This window comes from Somniosus microcephalus, unplaced genomic scaffold (genome assembly GCF_052327205.1).
Source record: "Somniosus microcephalus isolate GS21.2 unplaced genomic scaffold, FLI_Smic_1.0 unresolved_chr3, whole genome shotgun sequence".
NCBI lineage: Eukaryota > Metazoa > Chordata > Chondrichthyes > Squaliformes > Somniosidae > Somniosus > Somniosus microcephalus.
This window is the reverse complement of record NW_028225181.1, coordinates 22815596-22836418: the sequence shown is the minus strand read 5'-3', so window position 1 is coordinate 22836418 and position 20823 is coordinate 22815596. Positions and strand designations below refer to the sequence as shown.

The 20823-nt window shown below is 56.4% G+C and overlaps 2 protein-coding genes across 2 annotated transcripts in view; one reads left to right on the top strand and one right to left on the bottom strand.

Annotated features, from left to right (window-relative positions):
- The window catches only part of LOC147091312 (zona pellucida sperm-binding protein 3 receptor-like), a 29021-nt gene extending 12023 nt beyond the window's left edge, over window positions 1–16998 (bottom strand). The window contains exons 1-4 of the mRNA XM_085976734.1: window positions 16737–16998; window positions 4921–5009; window positions 3357–3491; window positions 952–1026 (exon numbers count right to left, since the gene is read on the bottom strand). Of these exons, the coding sequence (XP_085832860.1) occupies window positions 952–1026; window positions 3357–3491; window positions 4921–5009; window positions 16737–16741 (304 nt within the window). The 5' untranslated portion in view covers window positions 16742–16998. The remainder of the gene's footprint in view (window positions 1–951; window positions 1027–3356; window positions 3492–4920; window positions 5010–16736) is intronic.
- LOC147091311 (protein turtle homolog A-like) overlaps window positions 16998–20823 on the top strand; it is a 39529-nt gene continuing 35703 nt past the window's right edge. Inside the window, exon 1 of the mRNA XM_085976503.1 lies at window positions 16998–17076. Coding sequence (XP_085832629.1) covers window positions 16998–17076 — 79 coding nt within the window. The remainder of the gene's footprint in view (window positions 17077–20823) is intronic.

Below are 20823 nucleotides of genomic sequence, written 5' to 3'. Positions count from 1 at the left end.
TCAATCTCCCCTTAACCTTCTCTGCTCTAAGGAGAACAACCCCAGCTCCTCCAGTCTCTCACGTAACTCGAGCCCCTCATTCCCTGGTACCATTCTGGTCAATCTCCCCTTCACCTTCTCTGCTCCAAGGAGAACAATCCCAGCTTCTCCAGTCTCTCCACGTAACTCAAGCCCCTCATCCCCTGGTACCATTCTGGTAAATCTCCCCTTAACCTTCTCTGCTCCAAGGAGAACAATCCCAGCTTCTCCAGACTCTCCACGTAACTCAAGCCCCTCATCCCCTGGTACCATTCTGGTCAATCTCCCCTTAACCTTTTCTGCTTCAAGGAGAACAATCCCAGCTTCTCCAGACTCTCCACGTAACTCAAGTCCCTCATCCCCTGGTACCATTCTGGTAAATCTCCCCTTAACCTTCTCTGCTCCAAGGAGAACAATCCCAGCTTCTCCAGTCTATCCACATAACTCAAGCCCCTCATCCCCTGGTACCAGCCTGGTAAATTTCCCCTGAACCTTCTCTGCTCCAAGGAGAACAATCCCAACTTCTCCAGACTCTCCACGTTACCCAAGCCCCTCATCCCCTGGTACCAGTCTGGTAAATTTCCCCTGAACCTTCTCTGCTCCAAGGAGAACAATCCCAGCTTCTCCAGACTCTCCACGTAACTCAAGCCCCTCATCCCCTGGTACCATTCTGGTAAATCTCCCCTTAACCTTCTCTGCTCTAAGGAGAACAACCCCAGCTTCTCCAGTCTCTCCACGTAACTCAAGCCCCTCATCCCCTGGTACCATTCTGGTAAATCTCCTCCACACCCTCTCCGAGGGCTGGACATCCTTCCTAATGTGCGGTGCTCCTGAATTGGACACAGTATTCCAGCTGGGGCCAGTGCTGGTGAGACTTCCGGAGCAAGGCGGTAGGGCTCACTGGCCATGTGTTGAGTGCGGTCTCTTGCTTACCCTTGTGGCACTCCGGGGGCCTGTCTCCCAACACTGCGTTTTTCCACCTGTTCTGCTCTGTGCAGACGTAGACAGCTGCAGGAGGGGAAGAGACCAGAGTTTCGAGAAACGTTCACTCATCAGACCCCCACCGCATCTCACGCACAAATCTCTTTCATCCCCCTCACCCCTCGCCCCTCGCCCCCTCCAATCTCATGAATTTGACATGGTCGTTTGACCATGGGAGGCGTCACAGATGCTTTCCTCCCCTCATGGCCACACCCCACGACTGCATGATTCTAACACATTCTGTGCCACAAACTCAATAACTTTAGTATTCCTTCTCCCCCCACCACCCCCACCCACCCTCCCCCACCACCCACCTCTCTCTAACTCTTTCCTGGTATCTTCCTCAAGATGGAATGTCACCCAAAGTGTCGCTGATTGTTTCAGTGAGTTAACAGGGAAGGATACTGAGGCATTAAAGTGTAATGGGGGTTAAGAACCAATTAGATCTATTTGTGGAGAGAGACTGAATTCAAGGATAGGGAGAGAAGGTGGGATTGAGGGATTTGGGGAGAAGGTAGGGAGGTGGGAGATAAGTATATGGGGAGAAGGCGGGGAGATGGGAGTGAGGGATTTGGGTAGAAGGTGGGGAGGTGGGATTGAGAGATATGGGGAGAAGGTGGGGAGGTGGGAGTGAGGGATATGGGGAGAAGGTGGGGAGGTGGGAGTGAGGGATATGGGGAGAAGGTGGGGAGGTGGGAGTGAGGGATATGGGAGAAGGTGAGGAGGTGGGAGTGAGGGATATGTGGAGAAGGTGGGGAGGTGGGAGTGAGGGATATGGGGAGAAGGTGGGGAGGTGGGAGTGAGGGATATGTGGAGAAGGTGGGGAGGTGGGAGTGAGGGATATGGGGAGAAGGTGGGGAGGTGTGAGTGAGGGATATGGGAGAAGGTGAGGAGGTGGGAGTGAGGGATATGTGGAGAAGGTGGGGAGGTGGGAGTGAGGGATATGGGGAGAAGGTGGGGAGGTGTTATTGAGGGATATGGGGAGAAGGTGGGGAGGTGGGAGTGAGGGATATGGGGAGAAGGTGAGGAGGTGGGAGTGAGGGATATGGGGAGAAGGTGAGGAGGTGGGAGTGAGGGATATGGGGAGAAGGTGAGGAGGTGGGAGTGAGGGATATGGGGAGAAGGTGGGGAGGTAGGAGTGAGGGATATGTGGAGAAGGAGGGGAGGTGGGAGTGAGGGATTTGGGGAGAAGGTGGGGAGGTAGGAGTGAGGGATATGTGGAGAAGGAGGGGAGGTGGGAGTGAGGGATTTGGGGAGAAGGTGGGGAGGTGGGAGTGAGGGATATGGGGAGAAGGTGGGGAGGTGGGAGTGAGGGATATGGGAGAAGGTGGGGAGGTAGGAGTGAGGGATATGTGGAGAAGGAGGGGAGGTGGGAGTGAGGGATATGGGGAGAAGGTGGGGAGGTGGGAGTGAGGGATATGGGAGAAGGTGGGGAGGTAGGAGTGAGGGATATGGGGAGAAGGTGGGGAGGTGGGAGTGAGGGATATGGGGAGAAGGTGGGGAGGTAGGAGTGAGGGATATGGGGAGAAGGTGGGGAGGTGGGAGTGTGGGATATGGGGAGAAGGTGGGGAGGTGGGAGGGAGGGATATGGGGAGAAGGTGGGGAGGTGGGAGTGTGGGATATGGGGAGAAGGTGGGGAGGTGGGAGGGAGGGATATGGGGAGAAGGTGGGGAGGTGGGAGTGAGGGATATGGGAGAAGGTGGGGAGGTGGGAGTGAGGGATATGGGGAGAAGGCGGGGAGGGGGGAGTGAGGATATGGGGAGAAGGTGGGGAGGTGGGAGTGAGGGATATGGGGAGAAGGCGGGGAGGTGGGAGTGTGGGATATGGGGAGAAGGTGGGGAGGTGGTATTGAGGGATTAGGGGAGAAGGTGGGGAGGTGGGAGTGAGGGATATGGGGAGAAGGTGGGGAGGTGGGAGTGAGGGATATGGGGAGAAGGTGGGGAGGTGGGAGTGAGGGATATGGGAGAAGGTGGGGAGGTGGGTGTGAGGGGGAGGGTGGGGAGTGATAGAGGTGGAATGGAGAGAGAGGGTGAGAAGGTGAGACAGAGAGTGTGACAGCAGGGACTACACCAGCTAGCATTTCCCTGAAGAATCACATTCCCAACCTGTACCACGAGAGCCCAGGACTTGAGATTGAGGAGGGAGGGGGAAGGGAGTGGAGAGATGGAAGGAGGTGTGGGGGGAGTGGGGGAGGTCCAACGGAGGGGAGGGCGTGAGTTCCTGATGAAGGTGGCCCACCCAACGTTTCATCATTCAGCTGAAGACTAACACAGCCCACTCATACCCTCCCCTCCACCCAGGACAAGGAAAGACCCTCCCCTCAACCCAACCCTCACAGAGAGAAACGCAGAACTCACCTTCATTACTGTTTGCGAGGGAATAGATGGGGTGGTCACAGTCGTACTTGATGACTGCCAAGTAAGAGTTTTCGTCAAGGGCGGTCAGGTAGTCGAAGTGACCATGTACGATCTTTTCTGGGACACCGCAGTGAACTGGAGGAGGGCAAGTGTTGAGATAGATTTAGTACAGCAGTCGCACGAATTTCGTATCCCCCCCCTTCGCCTGCCCCTCCCTCAGTACCGTCCCTCTGACAGTGCAGCACTCCTCCAGTACTGCCCCTCCGACAGTGCAGCGCTCCCTCAGGACTGCCCCTCCGACAGTGCAACGCTCCCTCAGTACTGCCCCTCCGACAGTGCAGCGCTCCCTCAGTACTGCCCCTCCGACAGTGCAGTGACTCTCAATACTGCCCCTCCGACAATGCAGCACTCCCTCAGTATTGCCCCCTGACAGTGCAGCGCTCCCTCAGTACTGCCCCTCCGACAGTGCAGCAGTCCCTCAGTACTGCCCCTCTGACAGTGCAGTGACTCTCAGTACTGCCCCTCCGACAGTGCAGCACTCCCTCAGTATTGCCCCCTGACAGTGCAGCGCTCCCTCAGTACTGCGCCTCTGACAGTGCAGCCCTCTCTCAGCACTGCCCCTCCGACAGTGCAGCAGTCCCTCAGTACTGCCCCTCTGACAGTGCAGTGACTCTCAGTACTGCCCCTCCGACAGTGCAGCACTCCCTCAGTATTGCCCCCTGACAGTGCAGCGCTCCCTCAGTACTGCGCCTCTGACAGTGCAGCCCTCTCTCAGCACTGCCCCTCCGACAGTGCAGTGCTCACTCAGTACTGACCCTGCAGCAGTGCAGCCCTCCCTCAGTACTGCCTCTCCGACAGTGCAGCGCTCTCTCAGTACTGCCCCTCCGACAATGCAGGGCTCCCTCAGTACTGCCCCTCCGACAGTGCAGTGCTCCCTCACCTCTCACCCTCTGACAATGCAGCGCTCCCTCAGTACTGCCCCTCTGGCAGTGAGGCACTCCCTCAGCACTGACACTCTGACGGTGAGGCTCTCCCTCAGTACTGCCCCTCTGACAGTGAGGCGCTCCCTCAGTACTGCCGCTCTGACAGTGAGGCACTCCCTCAGTACTGCCCCTCCAACAGTGCAGCGCTCCCTCAGTACTGCCCCTCTGACAGTGCAGCGCTCCCTCAGTATTGCCCCTCTGACAGGGCAGCGCTCCCTCAGTACTGCCCCGCCGACAGTGAGGCACTCCCTCCGCACTGACCCTCCGACAGTGAGGCACTCCCTCAGTACTGACCCTCTGACAGTGCCGCGCTCCCTCGGTACAGCCCCTCTGAGAGTGCAGTGCTCCCTCACCTCTCACCCTCTGACAGTGCAGCGCTCCCTCAACACTGCCCCTCCCACAGTAAGGCGCTCCCTCAGCACTGACCCTCTGACAGTGAGACGCTCCCTCAGCACTGACCCTCTGACAGTGAGGCGCTCCCTCAGCAATGACCCTCTGACCCGTGACCTTTCTGACTCGAAGGCTAGAGACAGGGAGCGACCAACTAAGCCACAGCTGTCCTGCATGTTAAACTGACTGACCGTCTGCCTGGAGTTGGTCATCGGGTTTGTGATGTTGCTCCGAAAGGGTCACCAGTGTACAGAGAAGGATCGACTGGAGCAGAACAACCCTGGAAGTGAACGGAAAAGAAGAGACATCACTGGCACACCCAGAATCGCTTGGTTTTCCATATCTACGTTTGTCACATGATGCTGCTTGCTCTTCTTCCATCCAGCGCCCTCCCCGACCATCCCCCGCAAAAGGCCCTCAGGCCGAGGGTCAACATGGTTAGAAAAAAACCTCGGCAATTTGAAAGGGGCAGTACTGACGGAGCGTTGCACTGTGGGAGGGGCAGTACTGAGGGAGCGCTGCACTGTCGGAGGGGCAGTACCGACGGAGCGTTGCACTGTCGGAGGGGCAGTACTGATGGAGCGTTGCACTGTGGGAGGGGCAGTACTGAGGGAGCGCTGCACTGTCGGAGGGGCAGTACCGACGGAGCGTTGCACTGTCGGAGGGGCAGTACTGAGGGAGCGCTGCACTGTCGGAGGGGCAGTACTGAGGGAGCGCTGCACTGTCGGAGGGGCAGTACTGAGGGAGCGCCGCACTGTCGGAGGGGCAGTACTGATGGAGCGCTGCACTGTCAGAGGGACAGTCCTGAGGGAGCGCTGCACTGTCGGAGGGGCAGTACTGAGGGAGCGCTGCACTGTCAGAGGGGCAGTACTGAGGGAGCATTGCACTGTCGGAGGGGCAGTACTGTGGGAGCGCTGCACTGTCGGAGGGGCAGTACTGAGGGAGCGCTGCACTGTCGGAGGGGCAGTACTGAGGGAGCGCTGCACTGTCAGAGGGGCAGCACTGAGGGAGCGCCGCACTGTCGGAGGGGCAGTACTGATGGAGCGCTGCACTGTCGGAGGGGCAGTACTGAGAGAGAACTGCGCTGTTGGAGGGGCAGTACTGAGGGAGCGCTGCACTGTCGGAGGGGCAGTACTGAGGGAGCGCTGCACTGTTGGAGGGGCAGTACTGAGGGAGCGCTGCACTGTCGGAGGGGCAGTACTGAGGGAGTGCCGCACTGTCGGAGGGGCAGTACTGATGTAGCGCTGCACTGTCAGAGGGACAGTACTGAGGGAGCGCTGCACTGTCGGAGGGGCAGTACTGAGGGAGCGCTGCACTGTCGGAGGGGCAGTACTGAGGGAGCGCCGCACTGTCGGAGGGGCAGTACTGATGGAGCGCTGCACTGTCAGAGGGGCAGTACTGAGAGAGAACTGCACTGTCGGAGGGGCAGTACTGAGGGAGCGCTGCACTGTCGGAGGGGCAGTACTGAGGGAGCGCTGCACTGTCGGAGGGGCAGTACTGAGGGAGCGCCGCACTGTCGGAGGGGCAGTACTGATGGAGCGCTGCACTGTCAGAGGGGCAGTACTGAGAGAGAACTGCACTGTCGGAGGGGCAGTACTGAGGGAGCGCTGCACTGTCGGAGGGGCAGTACTGAGGGAGCGCTGCACTGTCAGAGGGGCTGTACTGATGGAGCGTTGCACTGTCGGAGAGGCAGTATTGGGAGAGCGCTGCACTGCCGGAGGGGCAGTACTGAGGGAGTGCTGCACTGTCGGAGGGGCAGTTCTGAGGGAGCGCTGCACTGTCGGAGGGGCAGTACTGAGGGAGCGCTGCACTGTCGGAGGGGCAGTACTGAGGGAGCGCCGCACTGTCGGAGGGGCAGTACTGATGGAGTGCTGCACTTTCGGAGGGGCAGTACTGAGGGAATGCTGCAATGTCGGAGGGGCTGTACTGAGGGAGCGCTGCACTGTTGGAAGGGCAGTACTGAGGGAGCGCTGCACTGTTGGAGGGGCAGTACTGAGGGAGCACTGCACTGTCGGAGGGGCAGTTCTATGGGAACACTGTACTGTCGGAGGGACTGTACTGAGGGAGCGCTGCACTGTGAGAGGTGCAGTACTGAGGCAGTGCTGCACTGTCGGAGGGGCAGTACTGAAGGATGCCGCACTGTCAGAGGTGCCTTAATGAGGGAGTGCTGCACTGTGAGAGGGGCAGTACTGAGGGAGCGCTGGAATGTCAGAGGGGCAGTACTGAGGGAGCACTGCATCTTACAGGGGCAGTACTAAGGGAGTGCTGCACTGTTGGAGGGGCAGTACTGAGGGAGTGCTGCACTGTCAGAGGGGTGGTACTGATGGGACACTGCTCCATCAGAGGGGCAGTACTGAGGGAGCGCTGCACTGTCAAAGGGGCAGTACTGAGGTGGTTCTGTATTGTTGGAGGGGCAGTACTGAGGGAGCGCTGCAATGCCGAAGGGGCGGTAGTAAGGGAGTGCGGCACTGTCGGAGTGGCCGTAGTGAGGGAACACTGCACTGTCGGAGGGCCTGTACTGAGAAAACGCTTCACTGTCAGAGGAGCAGTACTATGGGAACATTGTACTGTCGGTGGGGCAGTACTGAGGGAGCACTGCACTGTCGGAGGTGCTGTACTGAGGGGGCGCTGCATTATGGGAGGGGCAGTACTGGGGGAGCGCTGCACTGTCAGAGGGGCAGTACTGAGGGAGGGCTGCACTTTTAGAGGGGCATTGCTGAGGAAGCGCTGCACTGTAGGAGGAGCAGTACTGAGGGATCATTGTACTGTCGGAGGGGCTCTACTGAGGGAGCGCTGTATTGTTGGAGCGGCAGTACTGAGGGAGCGCGGCACTGTCAGAGGGGCAGTACTGAGGGAGCGCTGCACTGTCGGAGGGGCAGTACTGAGGGGGCGCTCTACTATCAGAGGGGCAGTCCTGAGGGAGCGCTGCACTGTCAGAGGGGCAGTACTGAGAGAGCGCGGCACTGTCAGAGAGGCGGTACTGAGGGGACACTGCTCCGTCAGAGGGGCAGTACTGAGGGAGCGCTGCACTGTCGGAGGGGCAGTACTGAGGGTGCACTGCAGTGTCGGAGGGGTTGTACTGAGGGGGCGCTGCATTATTGGAGGGGCAGTACTGAAGGTGCTCTGCTCTGTCAGAGGGGCAGTACTGAGGGAGCGCTGCACTGTCGGAGGGGCAGCACTGAGGGAGCGCTGCACTGTCGGAGGGGCAGTACTGAGGGAGTGCTGCCCTGTCAGAGTGGCAGTACTGATGGAGCGTTGCACTGTCGGAGGGGCAGTACTGGGGGAGTGCTGCACTGTCGCAGGGGCAGTTCTGAGGGAGCGCTGCACTGTCGGAGGGGCAGTACTGAGGGAGCGCTGCACTGTCAGAGGGGCGGTACTGGGGGGACACTGCTCCATCAGAGGGACAGTACTGAGGGAGCGCTGCACTGTCGGAGGGGCAGTACTGAGGGAGCACTGCAGTGTCGGAGGGATTGGACTGAGGGGGCACTGCATTATTGGAGGGGCAGTACTGAGGGAGCGCTGCACTGTCAGAGGGGCAGTACTGAAGGAGCCCTGCATTATTGGAGGGGCAGTACTGAGGGAGAGCTGCACTGTCAGAAGGGCAGTACTGAGGGAGCGCTGCACTGTTTGAGGGGCAGCACTGAGGGAGCGCTGCACTGTCGGAGGGGCAGTACTGAGGGAGTGCCGCCCTGTCAGAGGGGCAGTACTGATGGAGCGTTGCACTGTCGGAGGGGCAGTACTGGGGGAGTGCTGCACTGTCGTAGGGGCAGTTCTGAGGGAGCGCTGCACGGTCGGAGGGGCAGTACTGAGGGAGCGTTGCGCTGTGAGAGGGGCAGTACTGAGGGAGGGCTGCACATTCGGAGGGGCATTGTTGAGGGAGCGCTGCACTGTAGGAGGAGCAGTACTGAGGGAGAGCTGCACTGTCGGAGGGGCAGGACTGAGGGGGCGCTCTACTGTCAGAGGGGCAGTACTGAGGGAGCGCGGCACAGTCAGAGGGGCAGTACTGAGGGAGTGCTGCACTGTCGGAGTGGCAGTACTGAGGGAGCGCTGCACTGTCAGACGTGCCTTAAAGAAGGAGTGCTGCACTGTCAGAGGGGCAGTACTGAGGGACCACTGCCCTGTCGGAGGGGCAGTACTGAGGGAGCACTGCACTGTCGTAGGGTCAGTACTGAGTGAGTGCTGCACTGTTGGAAGGGCAGTACTGAGGGAGCGCTGCACTGTTGGAGGGGCATTAGTGAGGGAGTGCTTCACTGTCGGAGGGGCAGTACTGGGGCTCGCTGCACTGTCGGAGGGGCAGTACTGAGGGAACATTTTACTGCCAGAAGTCCTGTACTGAGGGAGTGCTTCACTGTCAGAGGAGCAGTAATATGGGAACACTGTACTGTCGGAGGGACTGTACAGAGGGAGCGCTGCACTTTGAGAGGTGCAGTACTGAGGCAGTGCTGCACTTTCGGAAGCGAAGTACTGAAGGACGCCGCGCTGTCAGGGGTGCCTTAATGAGGGAGTGCAGCACTGTCAGAGAGGCAGTACTGAGGGAGCGCTGCACTGTCGGAGGGGCAGTACTGAGGGAGCCCTGGAATGTCAGAGCGGCAGTACTGAGGGAGCATTGCATCTCAGAGGGGCAGTACTGAGGGTGTGCTGCACTGTCAGAGGGGCAGTACTGACGGAGCGCTGCACTTTCGGAGGGGCAGTACTGAGGGAGCGCTGCACTGTCGGAGGGGCAGTACTGAGGGAGCACTGCACTGTCAGAGGGGCGATACTGAGGGGACACTGCTCCGCCAGAGGGGCAGTACTGAGGGAGCGCTGCACTCTCAAAGGGGCAGTACTGAAGTGGTTCTGTACTGTTGGAGGGGCAGTACTGAGGGAGCGCTGCAGTGCTGGAGGGGCAGTACTGAGAAAACGCCTCACTGTCAGAGGAGCAGTACTATGGGAACATTGTACTGTCAGAGGGGCTGTACTGAGGGAGTGCTGCACTGTCGGAGGGGCAGTACTGAGAGAGGGCTGCACATTCGGAGGGGCATTGCTGAGGGAGCGCTGCACTGTAGGAGGAGCAGTACTGAGGGATCATTGTACTGTCGGAGGGGCTGCACTGACGGGGGCTACACTGTCAGAGGCGCAGTACTGAGGGAGCGCTGCACTGTCGGAGCGGCAGTCCTGAGGGAGCGCTGCACTGTCGGAGCGGCAGTACTGAGGGAGCGCTGCACTGTCGGAGCAGGCAGTACTGAGGGGGCGCTCTACTGTCAGAGGGGCAGTCCTGAGGGAGCGCTCTACTGTTAGAGGGGCAGTACTGAGGGGGCGCTCTACTGTCAGAGGGGCAGTCCTGAGGGAGCGCTCTACTGTCAGAGGGGCAGTACTGATGGAGCGCGGCACTGTCGGAGGGGCAGTACTGAGGGAGCGCTGCACTGTTGGAGGGGCAGTACAGCGGGAGCGCTGCACTGTCGGAGGGGCAGTACTGAGGGAGCGCTGCACTGTCGGAGCAGGCAGTACTGAGGGAGCGCTGCACTGTCAGAGAGGCAGTACTGAGGGAGCGCTGCACTGTCGGAGGGGCAGTACTGAGGGAGCCCTGGAATGTCAGAGCGGCAGTACTGAGGGAGCATTGCATCTCAGAGGGGCAGTACTGAGGGTGTGCTGCACTGTCAGAGGGGCAGTACTGACGGAGCGCTGCACTTTCGGAGGGGCAGTACTGAGGGAGCGCTGCACTGTCGGAGGGGCAGTACTGAGGGAGCACTGCACTGTCAGAGGGGCGATACTGAGGGGACACTGCTCCGCCAGAGGGGCAGTACTGAGGGAGCGCTGCACTCTCAAAGGGGCAGTACTGAAGTGGTTCTGTACTGTTGGAGGGGCAGTACTGAGGGAGCGCTGCAGTGCTGGAGGGGCAGTACTGAGAAAATGCCTCACTGTCAGAGGAGCAGTACTATGGGAACATTGTACTGTCAGAGGGGCTGTACTGAGGGAGTGCTGCACTGTCGGAGGGGCAGTACTGAGAGAGGGCTGCACATTCGGAGGGGCATTGCTGAGGGAGCGCTGCACTGTAGGAGGAGCAGTACTGAGGGATCATTGTACTGTCGGAGGGGCTGCACTGACGGGGGCTACACTGTCAGAGGCGCAGTACTGAGGGAGCGCTGCACTGTCGGAGCGGCAGTCCTGAGGGAGCGCTGCACTGTCGGAGCGGCAGTACTGAGGGAGCGCTGCACTGTCGGAGCTGGCAGTACTGAGGGGGCGCTCTACTGTCAGAGGGGCAGTCCTGAGGGAGCGCTCTACTGTTAGAGGGGCAGTACTGAGGGGGCGCTCTACTGTCAGAGGGGCAGGCCTGAGGGAGCGCTCTACTGTCAGAGGGGCAGTACTGATGGAGCGCGGCACTGTCGGAGGGGCAGTACTGAGGGAGCGCTGCACTGTTGGAGGGGCAGTACAGCGGGAGCGCTGCACTGTCGGAGGGGCAGTACTGAGGGAGCGCTGCACTGTCGGAGCAGGCAGTACTGAGGGAGCGCTGCACTGTCGGAGCAGGCAGTACTGAGGGAGCGCTGCACTGTCAGAGGGGCAGTACTGAGGGGGCGCGCTACTGTCAGAGGGGCAGTACTGAGGGAGCGCTGCACTGTCAGAGGGGCAGTACTGAGGGAGCGCGGCACTGTCAGAGGGGCAGTACTGAGGGAGTGCGCTACTATTAGAGGGGCAGTACTGGCCCAGGCAGTAGTCCCTACATGCTTCAAGACCACCACCATCATTCCTGTGCCTAAACAAGCGGCTGTGACGTGTCTGAATGACTATCGACCTGTCGCACTCACACCCATCATAATGAAGTGTTTCGAGAGACTGGTCTTAGCCCACATCAAAGCCACTGTTCCTGCCTCCCTTGACCAACACCAGTTTGCCTATCGTGCAAACAGATCAACGGAGGATGCAATCACAACTGCTCTACACTCGGCACTGAATCACCTAGATGGTAAGGAGACCTACATCAGAATGTTGTTTATAGGCTACAGCTCAGCATTCAACACTGTCGTCCCCAACAAGCTGGCCACCAAACTCCAAACTCTTGGCCTGAACACTTCCCTCTGCAACTGGACCCTGGACTTCCTAACAAACAGACCCCAGTCTGTCAAATTAGGTAACCACACCTCCCCCCCCCGACCCTGAACACGGGGGCCCCACAAGGATGTGTGCTGAGCCCCCTCCTCTACTCCCTCTTCACCCACGACTGTGTGGCTGTTAATGGTTCCAACACCATCATCAAGTTTGCAGATGACACCACGGTAGTAGGCCAGATCACCAACAACGATGAGTCAGCCTACAGGGAGGAGGTCCAGCATCTCGTGAAGTGGTGCGCCGACAACAACCTGGCCCTTAACACCAAGAAAACAAAGGAAATAATCGTGGACTTCAGGAAGTCCAAAGGCGGAAGTCACACCCCCATCCACATCAATGGGGCGGAGGTGGAAAGGGTGGCCAGCTTTAAGTTCCTCGGAGCCCATATCACGGAAGACCTCTCCTGGTCCCTCAATACCTCCTCTCTGGTGAAGAAGGCCCAGCAGCGCCTATATTTCTTGAGGAGGCTGAAGGGATGTAATCTGTCACCCCTGATCCTCTCTAACTTTTACCGCTGCACTATAGAGAGCATCCTGACAAACTGTATCACGGTATGGTATGGCAGCTGTAGCTCCCATGACCGGAAAGCCCTGCAGCGGGTAGTCAAAGCTGCCCAACGCATTACCGGCACCCGGCTACCGACCATAGAGCATATATATCAGAAACGCTGCCTACGGAGGGCACGGTCCATCATCAAAGACCCTACCCACCCCAGCCACAGTCTGTTCGCCCTCCTACCATCTGGAAGATGCTACAGATGCATTCGCACCCGTACGACCAGATTTAGGAACAGCTTCTTTCCCAGGGCTGTCATCCTACTGAACTCCACAAATAAACACTAAAGCCTGCACATCTGCCAATGCACTTTATTATGGTCATATTTATGCTAATATACTGCAAGCCAAATGTATAAATGTATGTTGAATGTTTAAGTGTCCTAATCCAAATTGTACACTCTCGGGAGCCGCAAGCCTACATTTCGTTGTACTGCACTTGTGCACTAACAATGACAATAAAAGTTGATTTGATTTGATTTGATTTGATTTGATTTGATTTGACTGAGGGAGCGCTGCACTGTCAGAGGGGCAGTACTGAGGGAGCGCGGCACTGTCAGAGGGGCAGAACTGCGGGAGCGCTGCACTGTCGGAGGGGCAGTACTCAGGGAGCGCTGCACTGTTGGAGCGGCAGTACTGAGGGAGCGCTGCACTGTGGGGGGGCAGTACTGAGGGAGTGCTGCACTGTCGAAGGGGCAGTACTGAGGGAGCGCTGCATTGTCAGATGGGCAGATTTGAGGGAACACTGTGCTGCCAGAGGGCCTGTTTTGAGTGAGTGCTTCACTGTCGGAGGGGCAGTACTGAGGGAGTGCTGCACTGTAGGAAGGGTAGTACTGTGGGAGCACTGCACTGTCGGAGGGGCAGGACTCAGGGAGCGCTGCACTGTCGGAGGGGCAGTACTGAGGGAGCGCTGCATTGTCAGATGGGCAGTACTATGGGAACACTGTACTGCCAGAGGGCCTGTTCTGAGGGAGCGCTTCAATGTCAGAGGACCAGTACTATGGGAACACTGTACTGTCGGAGGGACTGTACTGAGGGAGCGCTGCACTGTCGGAGGGGCAGTACTGAGGGAGCGCTGCACCTTTGGAGGGGCAGTACTGAGGGAGCACTGCACTGTCGGAGGGGCAGTACTGAGGGAGCACTGCACTGTGGGGGGGCAGTACTGAGGGAGTGCTGCACTGTTGGAAGGGTAGTACTGAGGGAGCACTGCACTGTCGGAGGGGCAGGACTCAGGGAGCACTGCACTGTCGGAGGGGCAGTACTAAGGGAGTGCTGCATTGTCAGATGGGCAGTACTATGGGAACACTGTACTGCCAGAGGGCCTGTTCTGAGGGAGCGCTTCAATGTCAGAGGAGCAGTACTATGGGAACACTGTACTGTTGGAGGGACTGTACTGAGGGAGCACTGCACTTTTGGAGGGGCAGTACTGAGGGAGCGCTGCACTTTTGGAGGGGCAGTACTGAGGGAGCACTGCATCACAGAGGGGCAGTACTGAGGGAATGCTGCACTGTCGGAGGGGCAGTACTGAGGGAGCGCAGCACTGTCGGAGGGGCAGTACTGAGGGAGCGCAGCACTGTCGGAGGGGCAGTACTGAGGAAGCGCTGCACTGTCGGAGGGGCAGTACTGAGGGTGCTCTGCACTGGCGAAGAGGCAGTACTGAGGGATTACATCACAGTTGGAGGGGCAGTACTGAAGGAGCGCGGCACTGTCGGAGGGGCGTTACTGAGGGGACGCTGCTCCGTCAGAGGGGCAGTACTGAGGGAGCGCTGCACTGTCAAAGGGGTAGTACTGAGGTGGTTCTGTACCGTTGGAGGGGCAGTACTGAGGGAGCGCTGCAGTGCCGGAACGGCGGTAGTAAGGGAGTGCTGCACTGTCGGAGGGCCTGTACTGAGAAAGCGCTTCACTTTCAGAGGAGCAGCACTATGGGAACATTGTACTGTCGGAGGGGCCGTAGTGAGGGAACACTGGACTGTCGGAGGGCCTGTACTGAGAAAGCGCTTCACTGTCAGAGGAGCAGTACTATGGGAACATTGTACTCTCGGAGGGGCAGTACTAAGGGAGCACTGCACTGTCGGAAAGGGCTGTACTGAGGGGGTGCAGCACTGTCTGAGGTGCAGTACTGAGGGAGCACTGCATTATTGGAGGGGCAGTACTGAGGGAGCGTTGCACTGTCGGAGGGGAAGGACCGAGGGAGCGCTGCACTGTCGGAGGGGCAGTACTGAGGGAGTACTGCACTGTCGGGGGACAGATCTGAGGGAGCACTGTGTCGGAGGGGCAGTACTGAGGGAGCGCTGCGCTGTCAGAGGGGCAGTACCGAGGAGGCGCTCTACTGTCAGGGGGGCAGTACAGAGGGAGCGCGGCACTGTCGGAGGGGCAGTACTGAGGGAGCACTCTACCGTCAGAGGTGCCGTACTGAGGGAGCGCTGCACTGTCGGAGGGTCAGTACTGAGGGAGCGCTGCACTGTCGGAGGGGCAGTACTGAGGGAGCGCTGCACTGTCAGAGGGGCCGTACTGAGGGAGCTCTGCACTGTCAGAGGGGCCGTACTGAGGGAGTGCTGCACTGTCGGAGGGACAGTACTGAGGGAGTGCTGCACTGTCAGAGGGGCAGTGCTGAGGGAGCGCTGCACTGTCGGAAGGGCAGTACTGAGGGAGTGCTGCACTGTCGGAGGGACAGTACTGAGGGAGTGCTGCACTGTCGGAGGGAGAGTACTGAGGGAGTGCTGCACTGTCAGAGGGGCAGTACTGAGGGAGCGCTGCACTGTCGGAGGGGCAGTACTGAGGGAGTGCTGCACTGTCGGAGGGACAGTACTGAGGGAGTGCTGCACTCTCGGATTTGCCGTCTTTTGCGATGCGATGTTGACCCGAATCCCAATCTGTCCTCTGAGGCAGACGTAAAAGTTCCCTCGACCACAATTGGAGGAGGAGCACGGAAGTTCTCCATGTCCGGCGGCCACTATTTCTCTCTGAACCAATAATGAGATGAACTGGTCATTATCCCATTGCGGTTCGTGGGATCTCACTGTGCCCAAATTGTCTGCCGCCTCTCCTACATCACAGCAGTGATTACACTTCTAAGGTATTTCATTGGTTGTGAAGTGCTTTGGAACGCCCTGTGGTTCTGAAAGGCACTGTAGCAATGCAATTTCGTTCTTTCTATTTCTCATGTCCCGCTAAAGGGGGCCAGCGATGCACTTGGACAAAAGTCAACAGGAAGTGTTAAACTTTGACCTTTCAGCTCGGGGCACTGTTTCAAATCGAACCCAGACGGATGTCAACGACCTCATGCTGTCTGATGTCAACATAGATCGTAAGGGAATGAACTTCAGACTGTTCCACCTTGGAAATTGTCCCAGAGACCGCTTAGGTAATAACTTGCTGATTGGTGCAAACAGAGCATTCGTACTACACTGTCCCGTCAAACACGCCCAGGGCAGGTACAGCACGGGTTAGATACAGAGTAAAGCTCCCTCTACACTGCCCCATCAACCACTCCCAGGGCAGGTACAGCACGGGTTAGATACAGAGTAAAGGTCCCTCTACACTGTCCCATCAAACACTCCCAGGGCAGGTACAGCACGGGTTAGATACAGAGTAAAGTTCCCTCTACACTGTCCCGTCAAACACTCCCAGGGCAGGTACAGCACGGGTTAGATACAGAGTAAAGCTCCCTCTACACTGTCCCGTCAAACACTCCCAGGGCAGGTACAGCACGGGTTAGATACAGAGTAAAGCTCCCTCTACACTGTCCCATCAAACACTCCCAGGGCAGGTACAGCACAGGTTAGATACAGAGTAAATCTCCCTCTACACTGTCCCATCAAACACTCCCAGGACAGGTACAGCACGGGGTTAGATGCAGAGTAAAACTCCCTCTACACTGTCCCGTCAAACACTCCCAGGATAGGTACAGCACGGGGTTAGATACAGTACAGAGTAAAGCTCCCTCTACACTGTCCCATCATACACTCCCAGGGCAGGTACAGCACGGGTTAGATACAGAGTAAAGCTCCCTCTACACTGCACCATCAAACACTCCCAGGGCAGGTACAGCACGGGTTAGATACAGAGTAAAGCTCCCTCTACACTGCACCATCAAACACTCCCAGGGCAGGTACAGCACGGGTTAGATACAGAGTAAAGCTCCCTCTACACTGTCCCATCATACACTCCCAGGGCAGGTACAGCACGGGTTAGATACAGAGTAAAGCTCCCTCTACACTGTCCCATCAAACACTCCCAGGGCAGGTACAGCACGGGTTAGATACAGAGTAAAGCTCCCTCTACACTGTCCCATCAAACACTCCCAGGACAGGTACAGCACCGGTTAGATACAGAGTAAAGCTCCCTCTAAACACGAAAGATCTGCTTACCACATGATGGCAGCTGAATCCCGCGTTGTCACTCAAAGACCTTCCGTCTGTCCGATGAGGGGCCGGGACTGCTTCAGAGCGTGAAGAGCTTGAGTGTCCGGCTGGCGTCTCTGCTGGCTGAAGGAACGTTCTTATAGAGGCCCCTGTCCCGCCTTGGAAAACCCTGGTAACTTTCCACCCGGCTGTTCTCTGGAGCAGTGATCCCAATTGCTCCGCCCTCCACTCCATCCTTCCCTCCGCCTCCACTGACTCGAAAAGCAAATGCGTCCTATCTCCAAACACCATGAACTTTGTGTGACGACAGAGGTCACCATCGGAACACACACCAGCGGAGCTAACGGTGTGTGGGGGCGGACAGCCAAGTTTAAGGTAAAATCTGTGAGGCTATGCAAACCGAACCTTGGCCAGCTGTGGAGAGTATTCCATCACACTCCTTACTTGTGCCTTGTAGATGGTGGAAAGTCTAAGGATAAGGGATAAGCCATTTAGGACTGAGATGAGGAGGAATTTCTTCACCCAGAGAGTGGTGAACCTGTGGAATTCTGTACCACAGAAGGCAGCTAAGGCCAATTCATTAAATATATTCAAAAAGGAGTTGGATATATTTCTTAAGGCTAAAGGGATCAAGGGGTATGGGGAGAAGGCAGGGACAGGGTACTGAATTTGGATGATCAGCCATGATCGCATTGAATGGCGGAGCAGGCTCGAGGGGCCGAATGGCCTACTCCTGCTACTATCTTCTATGTTTCTATAAATTCAAGTTGAAACTCAAAAGGTTAGTATGCAAGTGCAGCAAGTGATTAAGAAGGCCAATGGAATGTTGGCTTTCATTGCTAGGGGGATAGAATATAAAAATAGGGAGGTATTGCTTCAGTTGTACAAGGTATTGGTGAGACCGCACCTGGAATACTGCGTACAGTTTTGGTGTCCATACTTAAGAAAGGACATACTTGCTCTCGAGTCAGTACAAAGAAGGTTCACTCGGTTAATCCCGGGGATGAGGGGATGGACATATGAGGAGAGGTTTGTGGTGTATGTAACCTGTTCCACCTTAAGAGAACTACCTTAAGAGATGTACTACTTTCTCTTGGCTGCTGTATACTGTAATACCGGTGGTGACCACACCGGTATATAAGTGTTGTGTAGGGATCAGCTGGGCAGTTCAGCCCTGACCTCCGAATAGTAAAGACCTGTTAAAAGTTATTCTTGTTGTCTGTGTCCAGTGATTGATCCTAAGCATAACTGAGACACACAGACTCAACAGTGGCGACGAGTCCGATCTTACCCTGCGGCAGTTTTACATCCAAGGCAGCTTCGTCCTCAGAACGGGCGTCAAGAAGAGGCATCTGCCCTCATCATCCTGCTGAGCACCATCGCACGGGAGGCATCGAGGACCCGTGTTAAAAAGAAAAATTCTGACCACGAAGCCCTCCATCAGCGACAGGCAGTGATCATCCCTTCTACCACGGTGGTGGGTAAGCCGATCAGCGACACGAGCAGAAAGTCGGCCGCGTTGGCTGTGGAGTAGGGGAGGGAAAACGGAGGAATAAGGGCGGAGAACTCGACCACGGCCGGTAAAAAGGGCTGGGCTGCAATCGAGGCTGAGAGGCGCAGCGACTGGGACAGCTTAAGGCACGAGAGCTGCGGAGAACTCAAACGCAGCCGGTGTAAAGGACCGGGCTGCAAGCGGGGCTGCGAGGCAAAGCAGCGTCGGGGAATTGAGAACCGCTGGGGAGGCGAGAACGGCAGCAGCACGGCAATCGCCATTGCAGCCAGCGGGGGAAGAAGGCAAATGCGGGAAGCCGCCATTTTAGTAGGCGGGGGAAGAAGACAAGCGCGGGAAGCCGCCATTTTGAGAAAAAGAAAAATTTAAAAACTTGCAAGGATGCCTAAACATGGGAACATTAATACCTTTGATAGCGATATCGAAGATTGGACCACGTATGTAGAACGCATGGAAGTTTATTGTAAAGCAAATAAGGTACCAGATGATGAGAAAACACTAACCTTATTAAGCTCAATGGGTGCGAAGACATACAGGCTATTGAAGCACCTTCTATCACCAAATAAATCGGCGGATCAGACTTTCGCGAACATTGTTACTGTCCTGAAAAATCATTTAAACCCCACGCCGCTGATGATAGCGGAACGATTTAAATTTTACAGAAGAACGCAGCTGAAAGACGAAAGCAACGCTGAATTTTTAATTGAACTGCGTAAGCTATCGAAGTACTGTCAGTTTTGAACAGGACTAGAAGATGCGCTGAGAGATAAATTTGTGTGTGGATTGTTAAAAGAAGGAACACAAAAGCGACTGCTTGAGGAGAATGATCTTACGCTTGATAAAGCTGTCACTATTGCAGCATCGCAAGAAGCCGCAGCGAGAGGCACGGCGGAAATGCAGCTACGGTCACCGGAACTCAGCACCAATCAAATGGTCTTGGGTACAGTAAAATGTTATCGTTGTGGAAAGACAACGCACGATCAGAACCAGTGCTGGTTCAAAAATCAGGAATGCAGAAAATGTGGCAGGCTTGGTCACATAGCTAAAGTATGCCGGTCAGGAAAGAAGACCAGCAACAAAAAGTCACCGCAAGAAAAGTACAGAAAGGTACACAAGGTGACAGAGAACAGTTCGAACGAACAGAAGTCAGATTCAGACTCCAGCAGTGATGAACTGGGTAGTCTAAGAGTACACAAAGTTGGTAAGGAAGCAGACCTCCAAACAATTTGGGTCACACTTCAGATAGCAGGAGTCCAAGTGAAGATGGAATTGGACACTGGATCGGCATTGACGGTCATGAATAAGCAAGATTACAAAAGGTTATTCCCACATATTCCCCGACGGGATACGGAGATTGTATTGAAAACATACACGGGGCAAAGAGTATACCCCATCGGGAAGATAGAGGTAAAGGTGGTCCACAAGGGCAAAGAAAGCCGAGGAATGGACTTATATGTGCTACCTGAGGGAGGTCCACCACTACTGGGACGGGAGTGGATTAGGAAAATAAATATGGACTGGCATTCCTTAAAAGCACTAACGGTAGATTCCGGTAAAAAAGATGTCAAACCTAAACGATTGTCCAGAATATTGGACGATGCTAAAGAGGTGTTCCAACAGGGACTGGGAACACTGAGAGGAATTACGGCAAACATCAAGGTTGAAGAACATGCAAACCCGAAATTTTTCAAAGCCAGACCGGTACCTTATGCGATACGACCTGCTGTGGAAGCTGAGCTGGAAGGGCTAGAACGTTCAGGAGTACTGTCTAAGGTAGACTGGAGTGAGTGGGCTACGCCCATTGTTCCCGTCATGAAGCGTTCATCAAGCAACAAGCCGGGGGAACCAGGGAAGGTTCGCATCTGTGGAGATTTCAAGATCACTGTTAATCCGGTGCTTCACAAGGTGCAGTATCCGTTTCCGTGGATTGAGGATATCTTCGCTTCGTTGTCTGGCGGGAAACACTTCACCAAGATAGACCTGGCGCAGGCGTACTTACAGATGGAAGTTGAGGAAGAGTCACGCCAGTATCTCACGATCAACACGCATAGAGGCTTGTATAATAGACTGGTTTTTGGAGTGGCATCGGCTCCAGCAATTTGGCAGAGGGCCATGGAGCAGGTATTACAGGGAATTCCAGGCACACAATGTTACCTGGACGATATTCTGATTACAGGAGATGATGACGAGGAACACCTTGCAAATTTGGAACTGGTGCTCACCAGATTGAAAGAATATGGACTTCGAGTTAATCGCCAGAAATGTGAGTTCTTTCAGAAGCGGATCTCGTACTGTGGTCATGTCATTGACCAGGAGGGGCTTCATAAGTCTCCTTACAAGATCGAAGCTGTTGTGAAGGCACCCGCTCCGGATAATGTATCCCAGTTTAGGTCGTTCCTAGGGTTGATTAACTATTACCATAAGTTTCTGCCAAATTTATCCACGGTGCTGCACCTGCTGAACGCTCTTTTGCAGAAGGGAGTACCATGGAAGTGGAGCGAGGACTGTAAGAGGGCCTTTCGCAAAAGCAAGGCATTGATCACCTCAGAGGAAGTGTTGGCTCACTTCAACCCAACGCTGCCT